This window comes from Rhipicephalus sanguineus, chromosome 10, assembly GCF_013339695.2.
Source record: "Rhipicephalus sanguineus isolate Rsan-2018 chromosome 10, BIME_Rsan_1.4, whole genome shotgun sequence".
NCBI lineage: Eukaryota > Metazoa > Arthropoda > Arachnida > Ixodida > Ixodidae > Rhipicephalus > Rhipicephalus sanguineus.
The window spans coordinates 41962100-41985392 of NC_051185.1; the positions used below are offsets into that span (position 1 = coordinate 41962100).

Consider the following 23293-nt stretch of genomic DNA (forward strand, 5'->3'; position numbering starts at 1 on the left):
ATTTCCTAAATATACCTGATGTTCCACTCTGACGTGCTTTCTCTATTCCTTGATTGATAGCAGTTCACGACGAAATGATGGCGAGTCAATTAGGAGTGCGCCTCTGATTGATGGTAGCTCGTTGCAAGCTTGTTTGGAAATCGCCTCTATACCTCAATGATGTCGATACCAATGGAGCATTGCGGCCCCAGGTGGCCACATTCACCGGAAACAGAAAAAAAAAATGTGATTGCGGGTCACCGCGGTACCGTTCGCGCACGATAAATAATCGCTGCGTTGCATCGTTCCACATCGTACCTACAGACGTCTTTCTCTAATCGCGGAATACGAGACCGTGTTGCCAGCTCTGGTGAACACTACCGGGATAACGAAATTTTTTTTCTTATTCTTTCTTTTGGTAAATGAAGGCCACGATGCCTTTGAGTTAAGCACAGCAACGCGGGACTTCCCAAGTATCTCCCAGTTTCGGGCAACATATCGAGCGTCCGGTGAATTATGACCTTGTATACGACGTTGCGAATCATACCTCTGAAATAATTTTGCCGTCATATGTGCGATACCGTACGTATTGATCGTAGAGCGCCGCATTATTATTGATTACAGATTGCTTGCGTTAGTGATGAATTCCATCAAGCGGGCCAAACCTAGTCTTCGTTTATCGCCTCATGTTTCGCATGGATCGTGGATACATGCCGATGCTTCTAGGTTGCTCTCTCATTGGCCCGTTAGAATATACTCAGAAGGTAATAGACGTTGAATACAGTCACGTGCTTCCGTTTAGCCCTTCTGATTGGCCCTTGGAATCTGGAGAGGACGGCCTTTCCACTAAAAGGCTCTAAAAGGAAGATTGGCAAGAATGCATCGCTCGGTGCTCCAGCCTCTTGCCAACCACAATTTAGAGGATGTTAAGAAGAATGACTGAACTTTGAAAGTTCTACCAGAGCGGGTCACTTTCTGTTGGTGTGATTGTATTTTGGCGCGAATCTAAGCAACATTCAAGTGACAGTCACGGACTAAGTAGATTTCCATCTTACGGCAGCTAAACAGCACGGCAACATGTACAACAAAACACTGAGAGTATCCATCATACCGGTAAGTACTACTACTACAATATTTTACTAAGTGGGCTCTTTATAGGAGAAAGGCGGCCATATTTACCGCATAATTTGCTTCACCAGTTTGTCACATAATTATGAGTGATATTGGCACAACTTTTAGGGCGGGGGGGGGGGGGGGGGGGCATGCCCTAAATTTTAGGAAATAACTTTTAGGAAGTGAACATATACAGCTTTTTTTTTTTAAAAGATGCACAGAATATAGGGATATGACAGATAGGTGCAGAACGGTATGCGTACGGGCTAGGTTGTATGGTAACATTATGTTTATTAGCTTGTTTATATGGTGTAGATATTTTCTCTACACCATATTGTAAAACCATAAGCAACTGTAATCGAATTCTCCGTGACATCGCTGAAGTTGCAGTCAGTGACGAATTGTTCAGCACGCTACATAATCGTGTCTAAGTCACAGCTAGTCATCCTTGTTTTAAGTGAATCCAATTGTCATTTTTTTCCTACATTATGGAAATCTCTCACACTTGTTTTGTCTCACTGTGCATAACATGTGTCAGTATTGAGATAACCACTCTACTGTTTCTACATTGGGTGAATATCGATATCGTAATGAATAAGTGAAATGCTCACAAATCGAAGGATGGCGGTGATGATGAACACAGTTTAACTCTGACTACCAGGTGCGCGCTTGTTCTATTCCGTTGCTTCTTCGCAGCACACTGTCCCGTACGCTTTAACAGTGTGAATTTTAAGTGAATTGAACAAACTGACCATGCTCCCATGTCCAGTACAAGCCGCACACGACAATGGTTCAAGGCCCTGGTGACCAGGTGACCCTGTACGGTCCGTTGGGAAACATCTTCAATTCCCTGGTTCAAGTCTTGCGCTTCAAGTGAGCCAAAGTTTCTCATTTTCTCGCAGAAATTTCTGTCAGGGGGGACATCGCTGCCTCTGGTGACCAAATTAATCGCTATGAAGATTATCCCACAAATCTAGGCCGACACTGAAATGTTGAGGCTTGCCAAACGCCGCTCAAGCGGTCCTGCTGGCGAAACCACATGGTCAATCATAACTAGGTTTCTGTAGATCGCGGCCAGATGATTCCTGGACTGAGGGACCCTCCCACTTAGGGTGACCCTGAGCTTATGAGCTCGGGAACACTGTCTCGGCAAATTAAAAGTTTATTTCATCATCATCATCATCTGTAGATGTACAGTTGGCGTCAAAAGTTTAGAGACCACTATATTTATTTATTCATGACACTTTACAGGGCTCAATAGGGCACTGAGTAAGCGGGGCAAGCACAAAGCAAATATAAGAGAAAAATTCAACCAGCTCCGCTTCACGGACCCCGATGAAACATCGAAGCTGGTGGCGTTCCCTTCGTCAGGATAACGCATATCTATGTTTTGCAACTCTTTCAGATATGTTGTGGCACTTCTCTTTATTAAACGCTCTTTGTTAAGCGTTCAGGTGGTAGTATAGCTGTATTGCATCTTGACCATACCATCTTATACACAGCTTTACAAAGAAGCCTTCGCTTAGGATGCTCCAGTATGTTGTATCACTGTTCTTTATTGAACACTCTTTATTAAGCTTTGAGATGGTAGTATAGCCACCACCTTTTATAACAACGAAGTATCACGTGACGGTGGTGTGACTGGTTATGCGCAGTCCATTTGTTGTGCTAACTGTAGCCGTTTTTCTTTTTTAATGAAAGTTGTGTGTTGTGGGATTTACCCAATATCTGTGGCGCATACCCGTTTATGATGCCCACAAGCTTTACCACGAATCCCGGACATGAAAAGCTCGACCAAGAACCGCCTCGCTGTTAAAATAGGTAAAAAATTTAGGGAAGAAGATGAATTTAAGGGCTCGTGTTTGTTTGTTAGACACAATATTAATGCGTAATAACAGACAATAATGCCAAGGAAAGTATAAGAGATGTTATTTTGTAGTAGTTAGAACATAAATGTGAAGAAAGTAACGTGATGGAAACGATAACTTGCCGCCGGCAGGGACCGAAGCTGCGACGTTCGAATATGCTCTACCACTGAGCTACGGCGGCGGTCATCCTACGGCGGTGGCTCAGCGGTATAGAGCATCGGACGCCTTATTCGAAGGTCGCAGGTGCGGTCCCTGCCGGCGGCAAGTTATCTTTTCGTCCACATTACTTTCTTCAAATTCATATCCTAATTACTGCAAATAACATCTCCTATACTTTCCTTGGCATTATTATCTGTTATTTCGCAAAAAAATCTGCGCAGCTTGCACCAAGTCAGCTAGGCTGAGCCACAGCAGAGTTCGTGGGCATCTAGCTGGTCCTAGCTGACTTGGCTATACTTTTACACTCTCACCTTTCTCTTTCCTTCAACTTACTATGCTTTCTCACTTTCTTTTTCCTTCCACTGTACATGGCTCTGCTTCCTCTCTCTTTTTCTCTCTTTTGCGTTCGTTTCTTTCTATCTCTCTCTCTCTCTCTCTCTCTGTCTCTTTATTTCACTGTCTTTCTATCGTTTTCTCTCTTTCCTCCCTTTCTTTCTATTTCTCTCTTTGTTTCTATGTATTTCTGTCTTTTCTCTCTTTATTCCCTTTCTTTCTGTCTATTTTTCTTTCTTCCTTTCTTTCTACGTTTTTCTCTTTCTCCCTGTAGTCGCTTTCTCGCATTCTATCTTTTTCTCTTCCTTTCTATGTCTTTCTTTCTCTCTCTCTATACTCGTTCTCTCGCCCATAAGAGGTATTGCATCCCACGCAAGAGAAATCCGCGCACGTGTTCGGGGAGCGAAGCAGAAGAGGACGAAGACAGCGCGTGCCGTTACTTGATAATTTTCTATCAGCAACACACGGCAAACCTCGAGAATAACAGCTGTGAAACACAGGGAAATAATCGGAGGAAAAATTTACGGTAAAGTTAATGAGAAATTATTATACGCTACAAAAAATAGCAAACAAATACGGTGCAAGACAATTTCGAACAGAGAAATAGCATTACTTCTTCAGTGTGTGAGAAAACATCGAATGCCCCAGTAGTATGTGACTGCATTCGCTCGAACTGCATTGTACATTTCAGCTCATTTTAGCAGGGGCCGGTAATCTAAATTTAGGCCTGCCAACCAAAGAAACGGGAATATTCCGCGTTTTCTTGCACCTCGTTGTTCCTAAACTTTTGACGCTGAGTGTACGTGAAACGAGGATCCACGCTTGAGCCCTGACACGGTACACACGAGCTTACAAATCCGACTGCAGGCGCCGAGTTCACAGATGGAATAGTTAAGGATGCTGGACATCGGAGAAGTGGGTGTTAAGGCTCGTCTTGTACAGGTGCACCTGCTTTCATTCGTTTATTCACCACGTTTGCGGATTTGTTAATTGCGGATTGTTCCGGAGAAAGCATAACTGCCATGTTTTGCAAGGAAATTACTTAGTAGAAACTTCTAAGCCCGCGACCAACCAGAGTATTACAGACGTGCGCTTTAAAAACTTTAAAACGCTTTCTTGAAGACAGCAGCATTGCTGGCAAATATTAAGAAAATTGTGTTGATATTAAATAACCTTGCTGATTAGGCATCTCCTGATGTCTATGACGTGTTGAGTGTTATTTTGCCCGTATGTGTGGATTCATCCCCATGATGACCAGATGCATTATTAGAGACTATATTAATTTCCTTTCGGACATTTTCTTTTTCTTTACAATGGTTTTGTTTGATGTCTGATGCATGCATGTGTTCGAGTGTTTATTCTTCATGTACTACTGCTTGGGTGTTTATTTGTTGTGTTCTATGCTCGATCCATTCGAGAGCTACGGAGTTACCAGCGCCTTATGTGTGCACCAACATCTTTTACATCATAGGATTAAAAATAAGCTTTCACTCATGAGTGGAATGGTTATTTGCACAGTTACACAATCGGCGTACCACGAGAGTTGACCACGGGAAGTCCGCAGCCCGACGGCACCTGGACAGGGTCGATGGGCATGCTCCACCGCAATGTGAGTTAGCCCAATCAACGTACACCCAACGTCCAATCGATACGTCAAATCAACGCTGAGTGTAATAGATTGCTTTGAAATAGTAACATAACCAGTGGAAATGCAATGCCGAGAGGACGTCAAAAGCTGCACATCGTTGTCAAAGACTGCCGTATGAGATCGTTTAGATGACTATTGAATGCACACGAAGAAGTAGGACGTTTTTTTGTCGAGGTAGCAAAACTAGCACCGGAGGACATTATCAATAGTCTTTTCACGTCTGCACACAGCGCGTCTGAGTGGGGGAGTAATTTTAATGTGATTCATAATTAGCAAAGGTAACCGCCAAACCAAACGGGACACAGAAAGAGACAAGAAGAAGCGGTTGTTGCTACTTAATGTGTCCCGTTTGGTTTTTCAATGACCTTTGCTAATTGCGAATCACCAACTGGCCTACACCCACATATTTTTAAGTCCAATGCGCTAACTGGCTGAGTTACGAACAGTGCTGCAAGCTATGAGGTGGCTATTATATAGTAAGTGCCTAAAGATCTGGTGTGACACCTTGGCGAACTTTTATGTTGTGTGTGGACGCTTCGTTTGTGTGAATATTCGTGTTTTGGGATATTTTCTGTTCAATGAACATTTGTTTATATTGAAGCACTGAGACTAAGAGCGTGAGTGTTCGTCCATGTGCCTATGCACTACATTGCGTCCGCAACTGTAATGCAAGATACGAGCAGTAGCCGGCGTCACATATTTTTTAAACACGAAAGTGTTTTATGCCGGGGTCCACCAAGACTTCAATGACGTATTTACGTGACGGAAATGACGTCGAAAAAAGGTACACGAATAGATGGCAAAGAAAGAAACGTTCCGTCAGCGGGCATCGAACCCACGACCGCTCGATCCGCAAGAGATGCCGGGCACGCTATCCACTGCGCCACGGTCACAGACTCTAGAAGCTTTACAAACGCGCTTTTTATATCTACCACTCTCCCGGTTGGCGGGGCGGTGTTGCCCTCTGGGAGCGGTAAGGCCTCCGCGATTAGCACCTGCAACGCGTTACACGTCCGTTCCATTCGGCGCCTTTTCAATAGCAGTTCAATTTTGTCAATGCCTTAACACACCGCGAGGTGGCGACATTGGCCCAAGCGTGGTAAAAGCGTCGGCCTCGCTCATGGCATCACGCTAATACAAACCAAAGATAGCTCTGCGACGCGCGCCTGCCACACCTGGCTGTAACACCGCGTGCCCCGCTCACGCGCTCGCCCCGAGAGAAGTCGCGGCCGGGCTACCGGGGCGGCACGACGCGCTTTGCGTTTCCCTCTAGTCCGGCCGTGGTGTTCAATCACATTTTAACATGCCGCGGTATGGCGACCAAGTTCTTCGTCCAATACGCGACGCTCTTCTGGCTATCACAACTCGTTCTCTGGTTAGGCGTTCCCCGTTAACTACTACAGCTACCACAAGGGTTTGTTTAATAATTTAACATGGACGTTAGTCATCGGGATGGAGATGTACCACCAGAAATCAAAGTGGGTGCGTACACGTTAAACGGTGCCATTAGCTGCCAGACATCAATGTACATTTTACAAGCTCTCCTCATATCAATACACAGTAAACATTCAGTTACTTCTGTAAGGGCACGCTTTACTTTCGTGTTATTCCGATTCCTATGATGGAGGGATCCCAACCATATTTTTACATACTCATACTGTTGGCCTCTCTGCCGTTACAGGGTGGGTCAAAAGCTGCAATTCTACAATTACTACATTACAAGAAAAAAAAAAGAAACTAATATTTGGCGCCATCCTCTCTTCACATACAATGCATTAGGCTAAAGAAACCACATGTTTTGCTAGAACACCTGTGTGCTTCGTGATGCGATGTAGGAGAGTGACCTGGCTATGGGCCCATTCTTCCCGGCCACCGAGCGTCTGGAGATTGCGCATCCATCGGCCGTCTTCTACCTCGAGGAACTACGCATCCTGGCCGGCCGAACGACAGCGCAAGAGAGCAGCGTCTTCGGATACATTATGGCCTTTGACTGGATGGTGCGTTGGCGGCAGCAGCCGAGCACATTTGATTCTCGATCCCCATGGTTATGCGTGGGAAATGAAACGCTTGCTTTCGAAAGTCTGAGGGCAATGCTTATCAAGAATTACAATTAGGAAAAGTATTCACATCAGATAGATATATACATCAATGCATCCACATGTGTCGTTGCGTTGCGTGACTGACGTAGACCAAGTTCCCATCACTGCTATGAAGTGCTTGAAGAGATGTTTTGTAATATGATGATCGCACGACTCATAGCCACTAATAAAGGATGTGAGAGTCGCTGGGGGCTGATGGCACCTCAAGCAACTTCATTAGAGTTTTTATATTAGCCTCCTCTGTTGTTTAGTACTTTTTGCACCGAAACAAATACAGAAAGAAAGAGATGGTAAAGTTCAGCAGTTACACTGTTATGAGCATATGTGAGTTGGTCAACTGTCATCATTGCGAGGGGAGTGAAAATTCTGATGCGGGTCACAGAGTTCGAAGGAAGCCGCAGTATACCCGTGAAGTGCATGTGCACGATGTTTCAATAACTCTGTGGTGCACAGTGCTATGAGGCTACGTCATGGCATGAAGAAAAGTCACAGTTTCGTCTCAAGGGCGAAGCAATGAATGCGATAGCAAGAAATTGGAATGTCACAGGAACAAGGGCAAGTAGCTAGAAACTTGCTGCTCGTTGCTCGAGCACAAAGGACGCAGGAAAAAAAAACACACACACAATGCGAGTGCTAACTAACAACTGTCAGAGCTCGACACTTGCAGTGCGCTTCTCCAGCAAAAAGAAGGACGCACGAAAAGAACGCACACGTACACGCAGATCTAGGACGAGCCCAAGATGTCACAGTTGTTACTTTAAGTAGCCTCTACCTTGGCTCTTCTAGATAGCAGCTCGCTCCTTTCGCATACGCGGCCGCTGCAGCGAGCAAGTGACCTTCGTGAGGTCTATAGCTTCAACGCAAGCTTTGCGGTAAAGCACAAGACGTTCAATACTCCCTCTCAAGAGATAAGCGCGCGAGCGCGGTAGACCACCACCTGTATGTCAAAGTACAAGTCGGAGGCGCACATCCCAACTCTGGTGAAGCACTACAGTGTTTTCTAATTGGGGACCGAAGAAATTTGCGAGCCGCCAGGACGCATGCGCAGAACGCAAGGCACTCTCGGATTCTTGCGCTCGCCTTGTCCCAAGACCAGCAGCGCCTTCCTTTGGGCGGCGAACAAAACCGGAGAGCGCGCGACCTCAAGAGAAGAAAATAAAGATGGCGTTTGGCAGTGTGCTTTGTGCTTATGTTAAAATTCAGCACTGGGAATGACGTGAAAACCACCTTTGCAGATAAGTTATGTATCCATGAGGACACAAAGTGAGACAATAATTATCGTGGCCAGGCGCCCAATTAGCTAAGATTGAATAATGAACGTTTTAATGAGTGCCGCAAGCGGGCATGTTTGAATTGAAAAGTTGGAGGCAGTCGCGTTTCTATACATTTCCACTTGGAAGAATTCTTCTAGCATGCCTGTGCCCCCGAGATATCCCACTACAAAGTTTAATTGCGGTTTGCACGATTACACATGCAAGACGGTGAGGATCGGCGCAATGTTCCTCCCTGATGTGACGAGCCGTCATTGCTTGCTATCGCCAGCCGCTAGCAAAAGGGTAGCCGCTATCATCTTTGCCTATGCCTTCGACCCATTGTCAGACGAAACGCCGCACGCAACTGCCGCAGCACATTGAGCAGGAGCTTTGCGCAAGTGCTCACTGTCTTGCATGCGTAATCATGCAAACAGCAATTAAACTTTGCAGCGAGATATCTCGGGGCACAGACACGCTAGAATAATTCTTCCAAGTGGAACTTTGTACGGGCTGGGTTCTCACCGCTCAGTCTGCATTGAAGCGATAGACAGCACGAAGATTGCTTCGATCGCTGCAGCGGCCGCGTTTGCTTACGCCAGAGTTTCGTCGAGTTACTATAGATCACATGCTAAAGGAGTGAGCTGCTAGCCGCACGTCATATAGGATTCCACTTTGTTGCTTTGACACTAATTGCTTCGCCTTCGCGGTGAAACTTACATTTATTTTAAATTGCGCCCTTTTCTTCATTAAAGGTGTGGATGTTTCTTAGCGTAGCCCTGGTTTTCATCTCTCTCATCACGGCCCTGTTCAATTCAATGCACGCATCGAGAGCGGGACGGAGCTACTCCTTCTACGGCTTCTTTAGTGACGCCGTGTGGCAGTACCTAGAGAACCTTTTCTTCGAAGGTGAGCAGATACCGATCACTTCCTGGGCCTTGTGCCGTAAATAGAGTTCTCCTTACCCTCCTCAGACAATGTGCTCATCGGTGTGGACAAGAGCTGTTGAAAGTTTCATTGAGCAACCGGAAGTGGTAAACTGATATGATCGGGGGGTTGTGTTCTCAAGCGACGACTTTCGGCGATACTATTGCGGTACGTTCGCCGGATGCGTCGTCGTCTGCGAACGATAACGCTCCTTAGCGCGTTTGGCTCAGTGCCAGACCACTCTGGCCCTCTGACGGCCCAAAACGTTTATCAGTAGTCTCGCAAAATCTAGCCGTAAATGAAGGTATCCCCGAAAGTTTTCGTCAGAGAACACCTGTCTTTGATGTAATAATTTCTGGCATTTTACTTGATAAATCTCGATGTGATTATGACGCACACAGTAGCGGGTGACTGCGGGTTAATTTCGACCACTTGGGATTCCTTAACGTGCACCTAAATCTAGGCAGTTACACGGGGGTCCTTGCCCTTCGCCCCCATCGAAATGCAGCTGCCGTGACCAGAATCGAACCCGCGACCTGGAGTTCAGCAGCGCGACACCTTACATGCTAAGTTACCAGGGCGTGTTGCCTCTGGTGCAGTGTTCTGCTATAAAGGCCTATACGCATGTTATGCCTTATGTGAAGCGTGTAATAAATGTGTGCGGCTGGCTTTCGAGAAAATGTTTAGGTCGAGTCAAACGCACACTGCCGCATGAAACATAAAGTAAGAAAAAGACTTATGGTGAAACGCCCAAGAGGTAGAAATTTATTTGTGATGTTTAAATTGCGCGCGATACTACAGCGAAAGCTAGCGGAGTTCCACGCGTTTAATAATTGAAACGCGGCCGTTGCTTCGCCTAGTCACGTATAGCACCGTAGCCGCGAGGCTCCCAGCGTGCGCAACTGCGGCGCCTCTGCGCAACGGATGAAGTGGCGTGACGTCACGCCTGCCACACTTAACTCCTACGGCTCGCGCTCTCGCGGCGCAATGTCACTGCGACGCGATAAATGACCTTGGGAGAGATGGCGTAGAACAGCTTTCGCTCTAAAATGAGTGCGTTGCACTTTCATGTCCCACAAGATGGCGTGGCAGTGCAGGATATAAAGCCAAAGCCGGAAACGAAAACGTGAGGTAAAGCATGTACACGTGTTTGTGAGAACAGCCGGCATTGTTAAATGAACCCTTTCCTCTGCAGCATCTGCGCATGCTCCCTCTCTTGGCGGCGAGCGCCTGCTGAGCGCGGCCTGGTGGCTGGCCACCCTGGTGCTGATGAACGCCTTCTGTGGCCACATGCGCGCCTGCCTCATGATCAAGTCCGAGGTGGAGAAGATCGAGAGCGTGCGCCACCTCGTGCGTAAACCGAGCACCGTGCCGCACATGTGGCTCGGCACCTCCTACGTCGCTATGGTCGCCGTGAGTGTCATTTGCGCGCCCTTATTCACTAATGCCTGGTTCTAAACGCCTCATTACAACATAAAATTCAGAAGCCTTTGCCCATAGGGAAAGTTGGGGCAAGCGCATCTTGGCGTGTGCATGTCTGACGTGCTCCTTTATTTATATCGAATTACACAACGCTCCCTCCTAACTGTTTTCTTCCTCCGTGCCAGGCATTGCACCTTCACCTCTAAACACATCTTGGGCGTCTGCCCGCGATATTCGCATTGTCCATAGACTGTCAGGCCACCAAGCGGATGTCAGAAGAACCCCCACGAGGAGGGTCAGCAGACGACAAACTGGCAGCTCTGGCAGCCGTTTCCTTGTTCGTCTGTGCTAGTCCGATTGTTAACGTGTTGGCAGGAAAGGAACACTACGACTTTGCATGTTTCCTGCATCAGTGAACAAACCGGGCCCTCCGTAACAAGAGAAATCTGATTCGTCCTTGCGAGACGCGAATATTTCCCGAAAATACGTGGCAAGTCACCTTTTCAACGATAGCCCACATCGTACACATATCAGCTTCGCGAGGCTTTCTGTAGCCACGTAGGTTAGTTAAATGTCTTCGTCCGACCTTTTCAGTTGAAACTCACTCTGTTATACTTGCGTGTAGCATTTGTCAGTGTTTTTGTAGTGCATGAATACCATAACATTGTACGCGGAAAGTCGCGCGGGCTCGCGATGTGCTCTTCTATAACTGAGCAATTTCAAATTGGCTTTACTTCAAAATAGGGCCTCTATCCTTTGTCAGGAAAGCGCTCTTATGAATCGTGCGAGGGACGTTTCAGTCATTCGAGGACGCGTCCGCTCTGGAGCGAACGCTCTGAATGCCGTCTTTCACCTATGCGTTGCTTTCATAGCCAGCGTTGCGCCGCTTCGTTTTGTACATTTGTTGATAGGTGGGAGCCATCGCAAGCAATGTTCTTGTTGAAAGTCTTGAGAGCAAGATGTTTTTCGAGCCCAGACGTTTCTCTAACTAAACGTGGTGACACGGAGTGTTCAAAGCCTTTCGGCGGGGGAAAGTCTTCAGATTGCTTTCAGCAGTGATGTTGAAAGAAAGCAACTTGACGACGAGGATTTTTCACTAGACGTAAAAGACTGTGAAAGCGCCGAGAGTGACAGCGACGATGAACGAACACTAGTGGCATAGGCAGAAATATTTTTCGGGGGGTGGAACCTCCTTAATCCGACAATGACTCTGGGCCAATAAGTGGGGTCGAGTGCCTATTTGTGCACACTCGACTGTATCCCGTGGGAAAAAAAATGGGGGGGGGGGGGGAAGGCAGGTGCCCCCCCCCCCCGCCCCCCGCCCCCCGGCTACGCCACTGTACTCACGAGGAGCGAGTCGCACTTCACGTCCCCTCGTGCGTTGTGTTTTTTTCACGCTCGTAAGTCACTTTGCTTGTATTTTATGTATAATATTCTTGAGCGAGACCAAAATAAAAGTATAGTTTTTCTAGTGCAGTGCATGTAGCGCAACATATTGTGGATTTCATGGAGCGCTGCATGCCGCCAACGTGCTCGAGCTCGACCAGTGGAAGCGAAATGGTTAGATTGATGAAACGTGCAGTTACAGTCACGATCCACGACTTTCCGCTAACTTCACCTGTACTTCACAGGTACCATCCGAACGCCAAGTTTTCGCTACGTCGAAGAATTCGACGCTGCGATAAGCATACGTGTGCATTCTTTTCGATGTTCATGTTTCGATCATGCTGATCGAACCTGCAACTTCCGAGAGAAGGGAATTGCGCACTGCTAGAGTCTGAGCATGGCTGTGACACAAGCACTACTGAATGGGATGGTGAATGCTTGTGTTCCGTTGAAAAAGTAACTCCGTGTTCCTCACTGCGCAAGTAACGACGACGGCGTAACATCTTCGGAAACCATCAACACGTTAAACATGCAGTCTTGTGCAGCAGCGAAGGCTCTACTTGCTAGCGGCCTACTACTGCGGCAAATCCGTCAGGCAGGCTCCATACGTACTACTTCGAAGTGCCGTTCAGTTCATACGTCAGTTATAGTTCATGCACTTTTCTATCGCACGCACAGGATTTCACAAAGCATCGTTGATGAACGGTCACGGAGCCGAAATATAACCTTTCACGCTGCGGCAAATAATTAGGTAGCGAACATTTAGCACTTTCAATCGTTTGGGAAAGTATTTTGGTCTCATATCCATTTCAGTGCAGCTCATGACTTCATCCGGAGAAAGAGGCACGGGCCGTAGGTCCGCAAGTCCTATCTGTGCTAAAAAACGGTTTGACCGTCCTCCGCGCGCCATCTTGAATCGCACAGCGCGCCACCTATAGTTCGTCGGCATTGCGAATACCACACTAAGAAAATCGATGGTCACCTTTTTGCCAAATTCTGTCAAGCAACGAGTATCGGAAAACGTTCTATTGGGACCCCATACCTCGTCATGAGCACAACATTCTGAAATCTCTGAACAAGTTTTCCACATACGCCAAGGCTGTCTACGGATACAAAAAGTGGCAACCACTGAAGTTTGTATATGTAGCACTTTCCAGGGCTACCAACCTCGACGGCCTATACCTCACCAACGCAAAATGTGACTTCATGTTCCGACGTGTCGCCGGCTCTATCGACAGACAGTCTGTCGACGACATGACCCGGCTATCAAACAGGCCTCTAGAGATTGTCTTGGAACGGGCTACCGCCTTCATTCGATGCCACAACAACAATCACCTCACGCTCGCCATCAGCTTTTATGTCATAATAAACCTCTCTCTCTCTCACCTACAAGCGACATTTCAGTTCTTGCAGGCAACAACGACGGTCATACGTTCATATACAGGAAACAATGAAATGTGGCAACCTGAGATGCCAAGGCACTTCGGCAAAACATCAGATTGCCATATCAGGATTGGCTGATCGCCGAGAAGCGCGCGATCGAGGGAGCACCACTTAATAGAAAACGGCTCATACGAATACGCATGTCAGCGACGTAACCTTCGAGGGCCGCGTTTTTGTACGCCAACTGTAGCCGGGTTCATCGTGTGCGACGTCGAAATCTGTGAGTTATGAAAGCTTCGCTTAAGACGGTCGGGAAAAACGTGCGTAACATTGCGCGCTGTCTATAGTGTCCAACCCCGCGTATGCTCCCAGAGAAAGCACAGCCGCTCACAGGTCCGCTATTACAGCAGAGCTGTTATGGTCGAAGTTTGCCGTATGTCGTAGATAGAAAATTATCATCATCATGAACCGGCACGCGCTCTATCACCGCCCAAGCGTTCTGTACACATGGTTAACAAACGAAGCTGAAACGTTCCCACCAGCTCTGCTCTGATCCAGCCTTGCGCGACTTAGTGGAAGCGGCGCGGATTGTGTTGTTCCAGAAGCTGTATTGGTGAAGAGACATTTGCAGCGCGAAAAAATAAACGAGGGACGAAGCGAAGGGATTCTTCAAAGGTGTAACCGGCATTGTCTGATAGTAACACATCATCCAAGCAATCGAGGCACACGCGATCTATTTTGTTCCCGTAATTTGTCCCATGGCAACGTGCTGGCCCCTGGTGTATGCGGTCGCATGCAAAACCTCTACAACATTCTGCACGAGCCCTCGAAACGCTCTTAAACACGCACACTGATTCCGCTTTCTCCCGCAGCATTCGACCAACCCCGAGCTGCGCCAGATAGGACGTGTGGTACGAGACCGGGGCACGGCGGTTCCGGCCTCGGTGCTGTACGGTCAGCCCCTGTTGCGACGGGTGGTACAGGGCCGTGCGGCCGTCATCAGCGACGGAACGTCGCTGGTGTTCCGCATCTCTTCCGTGTGTCAGTCGTACGAGGGCGCCGAGTTCTACCTGGCACGAGAGGGACTCGTCTCCCACCCGCTGAACAGCTTTGCCCGCAAGGACATTGACCCTACGCTGTTCAGGAACATCAACAAGGTGTACGTACTACGTCATACGTACAGTTTGAAGAGATAAAAAATTCGTGAACACGGCGTGGACGTCACGACAGCCGACGTTTCGACAAGTGGACTTGTTCTCTCCAAGGCAAGTCCGCTCGCCGAAACGTGGGCTACAGTGACGTACACGCCGTATTCACGAATTTTTCATCTCTTCAAGCTTTCCTCTTTCTCTCAACTTCTGCCATTGTTTGGATACGTACAGTCTGAATTACATTTGTCTAGATCGACCGAGCGAGTGTGGACGCTGGCGCCGTCCTTAGCTGCTAGCTCGCATCTAAATGCTTTCGTTCATGCTTGTATTACAGCACATGGACCAAGCATGCGGTATGACTGATTGGTATCGTTATGACGTCGAACTCGGCATATTTTTGCGAAAACCGGTGCCTGAAGTGGCCGACTGGCCGCTCAAGACAAGTATGATTGAGATTCAACAGGGGTTAATAGAGGATTTTTCTGAAGAGGGTGTGAGCCTATAAATTCAAAAATTAAAGATGCGTGGGCGGGGGGGGGGGGGTCAGGACATTTGGACCCCACCTCTGGATGCACCCGTGCATCAGTATATGTTGCTGTAGCGTGTTTGCATTTCCTAAAGAGCTCAATAATGATACTTCTTGTCGTCGTCACATGCGGGAGAGTCATGCGACCTCAGCTGAAATGTCATGCATGACGTCACTGGTAGAGCGGCACGTCGCTGTCGAACTCGTGAAAACCGCGAAGCGGCAAGGCGTAGGCTGCTGGCCTCCTAAGTAACACGGGCCAACCACTGACGTTGGCAAAGTACCAATACCTATGCAGCGCCAGGCAGAACCTTGCCTTTCATTCAATTTGTACACCGATCGTATGGCGTCATACGTGACGTAGCTGTCGAAGTTGAAATAAAACTTCTCGTATGCCATGCGTATAGGACACCATAATGTCATTTAAGTTGTTGGAGGCAGCAATTAAGTCTTGGTGTGCGATCAACACTCGCGTTCCTCAAGCGATAATGGGTTCTGGTAATGAACACGCGGCCGAAGATACAATTCACGCAACCTCATTTAATTTTAGTTCGCAAGGGGAGCATTTTTCACATAAACTAGCACCTGTGAACTAGGCATGCGAAATGGTTCTGAACAACACACTGAAGCTAAGCAATTCTACAGCTAAGAATTGCGAATCACCAGGTCCCTTTCTCTGAAACGATTGATGGAAAAGTGATATCCTCCTAGTATGTTGTGGCCGAAATAATGAACTGTTCTCAGGTGAACAATACAGCAATCTTAACGTTACAGTCTGATCAAGACTGTGTCCTAACAGAATGTCGACAGCAAGCTGTTTCGGTACCAATAGCTTCGGTTTAACAGCCCGAAATTTCTTTCTAACGGCTGTCAAAGTTTTCTTTCTTTTTTTTTGAAAACGTGCTGTCTGGCCTGTATACAAAATAACCCTACTTATCCGACACTACGGCCTAAGTTTGTGCCTCACCAATAATCCACCTACAGTCAGATGGGATCAGATAACTTAATTTGCGTACGAAATACCTTAAAGGGGTCATGAACCACTTTTCCAAGTAATGATCTAATGGCCTCAGTATCGGAGTGTACTGCCTCCCGAATCGATTGCCGCAAAAATTTCTCGAATCCGTCAAGAATCAGCGGAGTTACGGGGGTTTGGCGCACGCTCCCAGCGCTTTCTCTCTTTTCTCGTGCCGACGAGCGCACTGGAAGCTAGACAGGGAGGGATGGCATGGGGGAAAGAAGTTACGCCAGCGCGCGTCATGAAACGCGATCGCTCTCCCGCTGTGATTCGCTTGCGCGAGTGCGGCGCCGGCAAGTGGCGACATTCCGCGGCAAGAAGCGCATCTGATCCGAACGCCGCTCTCGATTTACGTCGGCTATCGGCCAATAAGCATGCTATGTCTCTTGCGACGTACAGCGGACAGACGCCCCGCCCACCGACGAGAGTGAGAACCGGCCTCTGTTTGAAAAGAGGGTGCCTGGGGAAACGGCAACTTCGCGCTCCGCTTGTGGCCATTACGCGGCGCGCACGACTGTAATATTTGGCAGAGCAGTTCATAGCCGTGTCAGCTTTCCGCAGGATGTGTTTTTTCAATCAGCCCAAGGGGTGCTTCATGACCCCTTTAATGCTAGCAATGCAGTCTGATATACGACGCCGGGGCTCTTCTTCAGGGGCGAATGTAGTGGGCACAGCGCCAGGCTCAGAACATCTGCGGTGTTTAGTTCAGGCTTAAGTCAGTACTTAGGGCCAAAAACTCAGACTTTTTAATGACTATCACTTACTACGGAATTTCCGAGGACCAGCAAGTTATTTGGCGCCGAGTTAGTAGAAAAATGTTTTCCTCTTACTTGGTTGAAGCTCATGAAGTTTCAGCCCTCCACAAGAATTCCGCACGCTGGTTGTCTGTCCCCATCCGATCGGCGTACCGGTGCTTCTAACGACGATCGTCTCCCGGGAGTAAGCAGTGAGACTTTAGGTACTCTTCACAAAACCAAACTTGACGCCAGAATTTCGCAGAGAGTATAGAACAAATCCTTGTCGCATGTCCGGTGGATTATTGCAAGAAGCCGCACATATTCTGGGCTAACGGGTAGAGGTGATTCCATGTAAAGCACGACGTAGTCCTACGACGGAACAAATAACACGAAGCGTGTAGTAGGTGCACCCTTGCAAATATTTAACAGTACCGCGGGAGCACTGAGCGCGGGATATGGTAGCTTCCAATGTTCTCGAAAGGTAACGAGATGTGTCGACGATGCGCAAGCGCACAAAGCAAACTGAACTGCGACCGCTGTCTGCTATGCTGATGCCCAAAAAGAGCGTCATCAGTGGGCGTGTCTTGGCCTCCTCGACGCTCACGCTTTTCAGGTGGATTTGTATGGCAATCATTACAAAAAAAAACAAAAAAACAACAAAGGGACTGATAATGCAGCAGAAAGCACCGTTATAGAATGCGCCTAGCAGAACAGCACAGCCGAGGACACTAGGAACTTGGCTGCACATTGCGAGCATGCGCATACTCTTGACCATTTCTCCGATGTGCTCCGTTGTACGGCGCTGTTTACCTAAAGATTACGTAAAGACATGTTGAAGTAAACAGCGTAGCGAACAGCGCTAGCACTTCAGTGTGCTTTCCACGTCTACGCATCGTCGGCAGATCTCGTTACCTTTCGAGAATGTTAGACACTACCATATACCACGCTCAGCGCTCTTGCGATGCTGTTAAAAATTGCAAGGGGGTACAGTTGTGAGCATGCTCAGCGTCAACACACGGTGCTGTGTGCAACGCGTCATTGTACCGGTACGTTATCCTGTTTCGGCGTAGTTTCGACTAGCTGTTTCCACGTAGTTACCTTACTATCGCGCGCGTCGTGTCATCGGCGGGCGTCTCCGACGAAGGGGCGCTGAGGTGACGCGATGCTAAAATCGTTTCGCTGCTAACGACCTCTGCATATGCCAAGCCTCGCGTTGGTGTATATAGGCGTAGCCGATAGCACCGTGTGGCACGCGCTCCCACGGTGACGCTAACCACGCTCACAACTGTACAATGTGAAGCGTCTGGCAGGTATTCCGTGCAACAATGACTGCCTTAAAGGGGTACTGACACAAAATTTCGCGGCCGAGATAGCCTGCTGGATCGATTCCCGTGTACGTGCGTGTACCATCTGCAAAATATCGACAGCGAATAAAGCTTGGAAGGTATTTTATATGAATTTTGAAGTTCGCGAGCGCGATCCAGCATTATAGGCCGTACCTAGTGCATTGACACCCTCGGAGGTGACCCGAGGTGACCCCCCTACTTCCCCTACGTAACCGTTGTAGCCGGTACAAGTTATAATGACGTCATAGCCGCCATTTCTGTTTTGACGCGCTTCCCGACGAATCGCTCCTCGCCAGCGGATCAAACCTGAAGTGATTCGCCACGTCGAAAGTTCCTTCCATCCCCGTCGCAAGAAAATCGACGCCATCAGACGACGATGAGCCCGACGACGACAGACCGCGCGGATATGCGTCACTGTTCTGTGTGCTCACGTGACCGAGCGTTTCACTCGCTAGGTGGTGATAGTTGCACCTGGCGGCTTGTCGTTTTTGGAGCTCTGTGAAACCGAAACTGAGGCTGCGTCGGTAATGAGGAGCTTGTAATTAATTATCTGTCGCGCGCTGCAGCAAACAATGTGCCGTGTTATGAATAACAGGCCCCCAGCAACACACTGCAGTAAAAAAACTCGGGGCGAAAATTTTTGTGTCAGGGCTCCTTTAACGTTTTTTGCTGCTGTGGTAAGCTAGATAAGACACGCGCCACCGTGCCTGAGAGTCATCAGCAGATAATAGACAAAAGGCACATTCGCTTTGCAAAACATACCAATAGACTGCTGTGCTGGCCTGCTATATAATGTTCCTTTCAGAAGCAGTCGCTCCTACGTAGGACAGATAGGCAGTTGCGCTAGGGCTTAGCAGGACATAAATGGTCGTTAACCGTAAATTTGCCATGCGATCTTTCTTTTCATTGACGAGAGTGCAATTGCGCACCAAAAGTCGATGAAATTGTAGTTTTATGCAGATACAAGAATGAAGAAACACGCTTAGTCGTTGAGCTCGGGCACACCGATGATGTGGAAGCACATGCGTGTGCCAGTATTCGATTAACTTGCGTGAAGAACATACAAAATGTCTAAGCAGTTATCTCTCGTGTACACCCGCACAGGTGGCTGAGGAACAGGTGGCCCTACCATCAGTGCGCGTGCACAGATAAGTTTCTGTCTACTTTGTTTTCCGCAGCATCGCGCCCTTTCACTTGACGGTGGGCGTTTACGACGTCTTGTTCTCTTGTGTCCGTATTGGCACGCGTCTCATTGGTTCGCGGCTTTCTTTTGGTGAAGGTGGGAAGTAAACAGACCTTGGCACGCAACGTGGAGTCCTCGGTTGAGACTATCATCAAAAACCTCCATGGCCATAACGCTACACATTAAACAATGAAGATGCAAGTCCGCCTAAATAAAGTGCATGATTAGTGGAGGGGGTGGGGGCGTGGGGCACCCCGGCCCCCTCCTTGTGCACATGCCTATGCGTGCCTTCATGAGTTGCATTATGAGAAGCCTCCACGACTTCCCTAGTCCCACTTTTGCTACTTCCCGTTTATCCAGCAGCCATTTACGCTTCAATGAACCGGCGACCTGGTTGACGTGACCACCTGTATTACGTGTGCTGTCAGAGGCGTCAGTTACGGCGGGTGAGGGTGTGCTCCTCCTTTTGAATAGCAATTTTTGAACTAAATTTACCTCGAAAATTTGCCGCACAATGACAGCGCTCACTCTCGGCTGTTCGTGTTTCCTTCTTTTGTTTGTGTGTTAATTTTATCGCGCTAAATTTATTTAACGATGGTCAACCATCTAGCCCGACAGAGTGTTCTTCCGCATCACGATGGCATTTATTTTGTGTACCTCATTCAATGAAGTGAGTCAAGCTTGACTTCCCATAAAGCTCAAACTGGCAGACGGCAGCTGAGTACAGGAGCGGTAAAGGCCTTCACGTATAGTACTAATTGCTTATCAAGGGTGTCCGCGCGTTTATTTTTCAAAACAAATTTCCTCATATCTATTGCCAGCCAGCGCTTCGTCTCTTGGGTTACTTCCTCGTGTACGTCGTTTCCGTGCTGTTAGCACATAATAAATTTGTTTCCCCCCTTTACGTGTTCCCGAACACTCGCATCATCCGGTACCCGCCACGGTAGTCTAGTAGTTATGGTGCTCGACTGCTGACCCGAAAGTCGCGGGATGGAATTACAGCCGCGGCGGCCGCATTTCGATGGAGGCGAACTGCTAGAGGCCCGTGTACTTAGATTTAGGTGCACGTTAAAGAACCCCAGGTGGCCTGTAATTCCGGAACCCTCCACTAGGGCATCACTCATAGCCATATCGTGGTTCTGGGACGCAAAACCCCAACAATTATATGTTATATGCTAGCTCTTAATAAAAATAATTTTATTTCGCAATTCAAAAGAAAGTTATATAGATGTTAAGCCTTCGAAAGCCACATATGGCGTGAGCGGCAGTGTCTGGCAGCAGAGGAAAACAGCAATAGTTTGAATTTATACGTTTGCATATTAGAAAAACAACACAGGAAAGAGAACAACCAACTTTCCTAAGGTGATAAATAAATCATTCGTCTCAGAGCTTTTTTAACTTACATTTTGTCCGAGTGAGTAGTACACTTGGGTGCGACTTATTAAAATACAGAGGAACGTAGCAGTCGCGTATTCTTTTCCCATATCTTGTGCGACGCCTGAGTACTAGGAATGGATACTTGGGACGCAAACAGCGTGCAGGAACATACTTGACTTTGAAGCTATTGTTCTAAAGGTGCCCAATCATTACAATTTCCATTAGTGGGTGAGTAAAATCTGGCATACATAACGTTTCGAAAACATCATTTTTGGCATTGAGATTGAGAATATAACTGACGTGTTTTTAACCTATGACGAAGAATAGACTTCACCCTCATTTGCCAGCACGTTGCGCAATCATCATATGCTGTTATGCCGTACCTTACTGCACTGCTACCCAAAGCATATACTACACGTTTTGGATAGAGATAGGCTTATAATATCTCAAGTTGTACAGCATACATCATACAGCACGAATTTGTTTGCATAGATAGGTAGGTAATAAACTTTATTTAGAGTCCAACGAAAAATCACTGGCCCGGGCTAGGCCTCCAGGAGCCGTCGTCCGGGGAACATCGTGCGATGTCCTCGGCGATAGCCCTGGCTCACTGAACAGCCCAGATTTGGTCCACTAGATGTGGGCTGAGAAGGGCGGCTCGCCACCGCTCAGCCAGTCGTCCTGGGGTACACACTCTCTCGTCCGGGTAGTGGCGGCGAATACCGCACTCGCAATGTCATATAGTCTATATGACATTTCGAGGAAAGATCGCTTAATAATGTTGTTTCCTCCCTGTGCTTGTTCCCACATCCTCGCAGCATCCGGCGGTTGGTGGAAGCAGGCCTGGTAAACTACTGGTGGACCCGTGCCACGGGAGACGTGAGTCGCTGCGGCGGCTCGTCCTCTTCGTCGGGTCCTGAACAAACAGCCTCCACGCTGGCCTTCGCCGACGTGTTCGGGGTGTTCGTACTCTGGCTTGCCTGCGCCGGCATATCGAGTGTCGTGTTCCTCGCCGAGCTGTGCACGCCGCGCACCGACGACATGTTCAAGAAGAGGCTCGCCGCCGTGGCCGCCGCTAGGGCTCGCCGCGGACGCCTTGCACACCGGCTGCAGCGGTCGCCCTCGGCGTCGCAATCTTCGAACGCAGCGGTCGCTGGATTGCGTCTTCGATTATCGCAGACTTGAGTGAGCGGTTTTCGTTTAGATGTAGTAGTCACTAATACAGCTTAACGTGGCTAGCTGTATATATGTCGGAGAAAGTGCACAGTGTTGTATTGCTAATATATCGAACCCTAAACAAGGTTTATTGGGTCTCTCAGGTCTGGCCATCACCCGAGGAAAGGGGATCCTATTAGAGCAAGTCTCCCGGCCCTTCGGCCTCCCTTGATCCCAGCAAAAAAGTTCTCTCTATCAATGTCAATTTGCGTATGTATCTAGAAAATATCGAGAATAAAACCCTTACTGCACATGATAAATGAGTTTTCCATTATTTCTTAAGGTACCTTTCTGGGCATTTATTAGGGGTGTGCGAATGTTCGAAAACATCTAAGCACACGGGCTTCAAGCATTTTCGCCTTCATCGAAAAAGCGGCCGCCGCGAGAGTAATACCCTTTCACACTGGAGGTGTTAATGTCATCCGGTTTTGAATGTCATTCGGCGTAAAGAATGCCATACAATTCGTGGTGGCGCTACACGGGAAAAACTAATATCATTTGCGTATGATATCAATGTCAATAATTAAAAAAAAATGGCCGGTAAAGTTCACGAAGGTAAATGTAGAGTGGTAGAAAAGTGAAGTTGTTTATTTTAAAAGACATGTGGGAAGCCGCTTCGCTCAATAAACACGCATAAAAATTTTATGTCACAGACTATCTGGCCACCGCAAGCAACGACGACGCTTAGCCAGTAGCCATAGCCGATAGAATGAACACATGAACACAAGCAACATGGCTGACATGGCAGTGTCACTGAACTACGACGCTGCACCAAGTAAAGCGTTTAGTTGCTTTGTACTTGGCGTTACGAGGAATGCGCATAAGCCAGAAGAAGAGACTTGATCGTGGGATAGAAGAAGAATCAAGGCACAACCTGTTGAGTCTGCACGTAAAGCAAGGCGGTGTGCGTTCGCTTAAGACATGCGCGGCATGACGAAAAAAAAAGAGAAAAAAAAAGAACGTGTCGTGTCTATTGAAATTTCTCGAACGCAAAGTGACAGGCGTCTGTTTGTTTACATTATGGCCAACAGCGCCGGCGGTCAGATGCCACTGAGGTGGAGAGTACAAAGGATTTGCGACATCCTTCCGTACACCTAGCTGTTCTCGTTAAAATCACAGATGGCTAAAAAAAAGCAATAATAAAAGCGTGTTTGTATGAATGCATGTCAAATT

The 23293-nt window shown here is 47.8% G+C and overlaps 1 protein-coding gene across 1 annotated transcript; it reads left to right on the top strand.

Annotated features, from left to right (window-relative positions):
• The first annotated feature begins 1056 nt into the window (after nucleotides 1-1056).
• On the top strand, nucleotides 1057-22090 carry LOC119406360 (probable glutamate receptor). Its single transcript, XM_037673100.1, has 8 exons — nucleotides 1057-1092; nucleotides 1862-1965; nucleotides 4971-5061; nucleotides 6936-7097; nucleotides 9205-9358; nucleotides 10572-10789; nucleotides 14440-14726; nucleotides 21724-22090. Exons 1-8 carry the CDS (start codon nucleotides 1057-1059, stop codon nucleotides 22088-22090), a joined length of 1419 nt encoding a protein of 472 aa, XP_037529028.1.
• Nucleotides 22091-23293: the final 1203 nt, after the last annotated feature.

What these genes read in the sequence shown, in the direction of transcription:
- LOC119406360 (XM_037673100.1), top strand. Translation starts at nt 1,057, where the DNA reads ATGTACAACAAAACACTGAGAGTATCCATCATACCG. An exon ending in TGAGAGTATCCATCATACCG is followed by an intron (nt 1,093 to 1,861) that starts GTAAGTACTACT and finishes TCCCATGTCCAG; the next exon opens with TACAAGCCGCACACGACAAT. An exon ending in AGAGAACCTTTTCTTCGAAG is followed by an intron (nt 9,359 to 10,571) that starts GTGAGCAGATAC and finishes TTTCCTCTGCAG; the next exon opens with CATCTGCGCATGCTCCCTCT.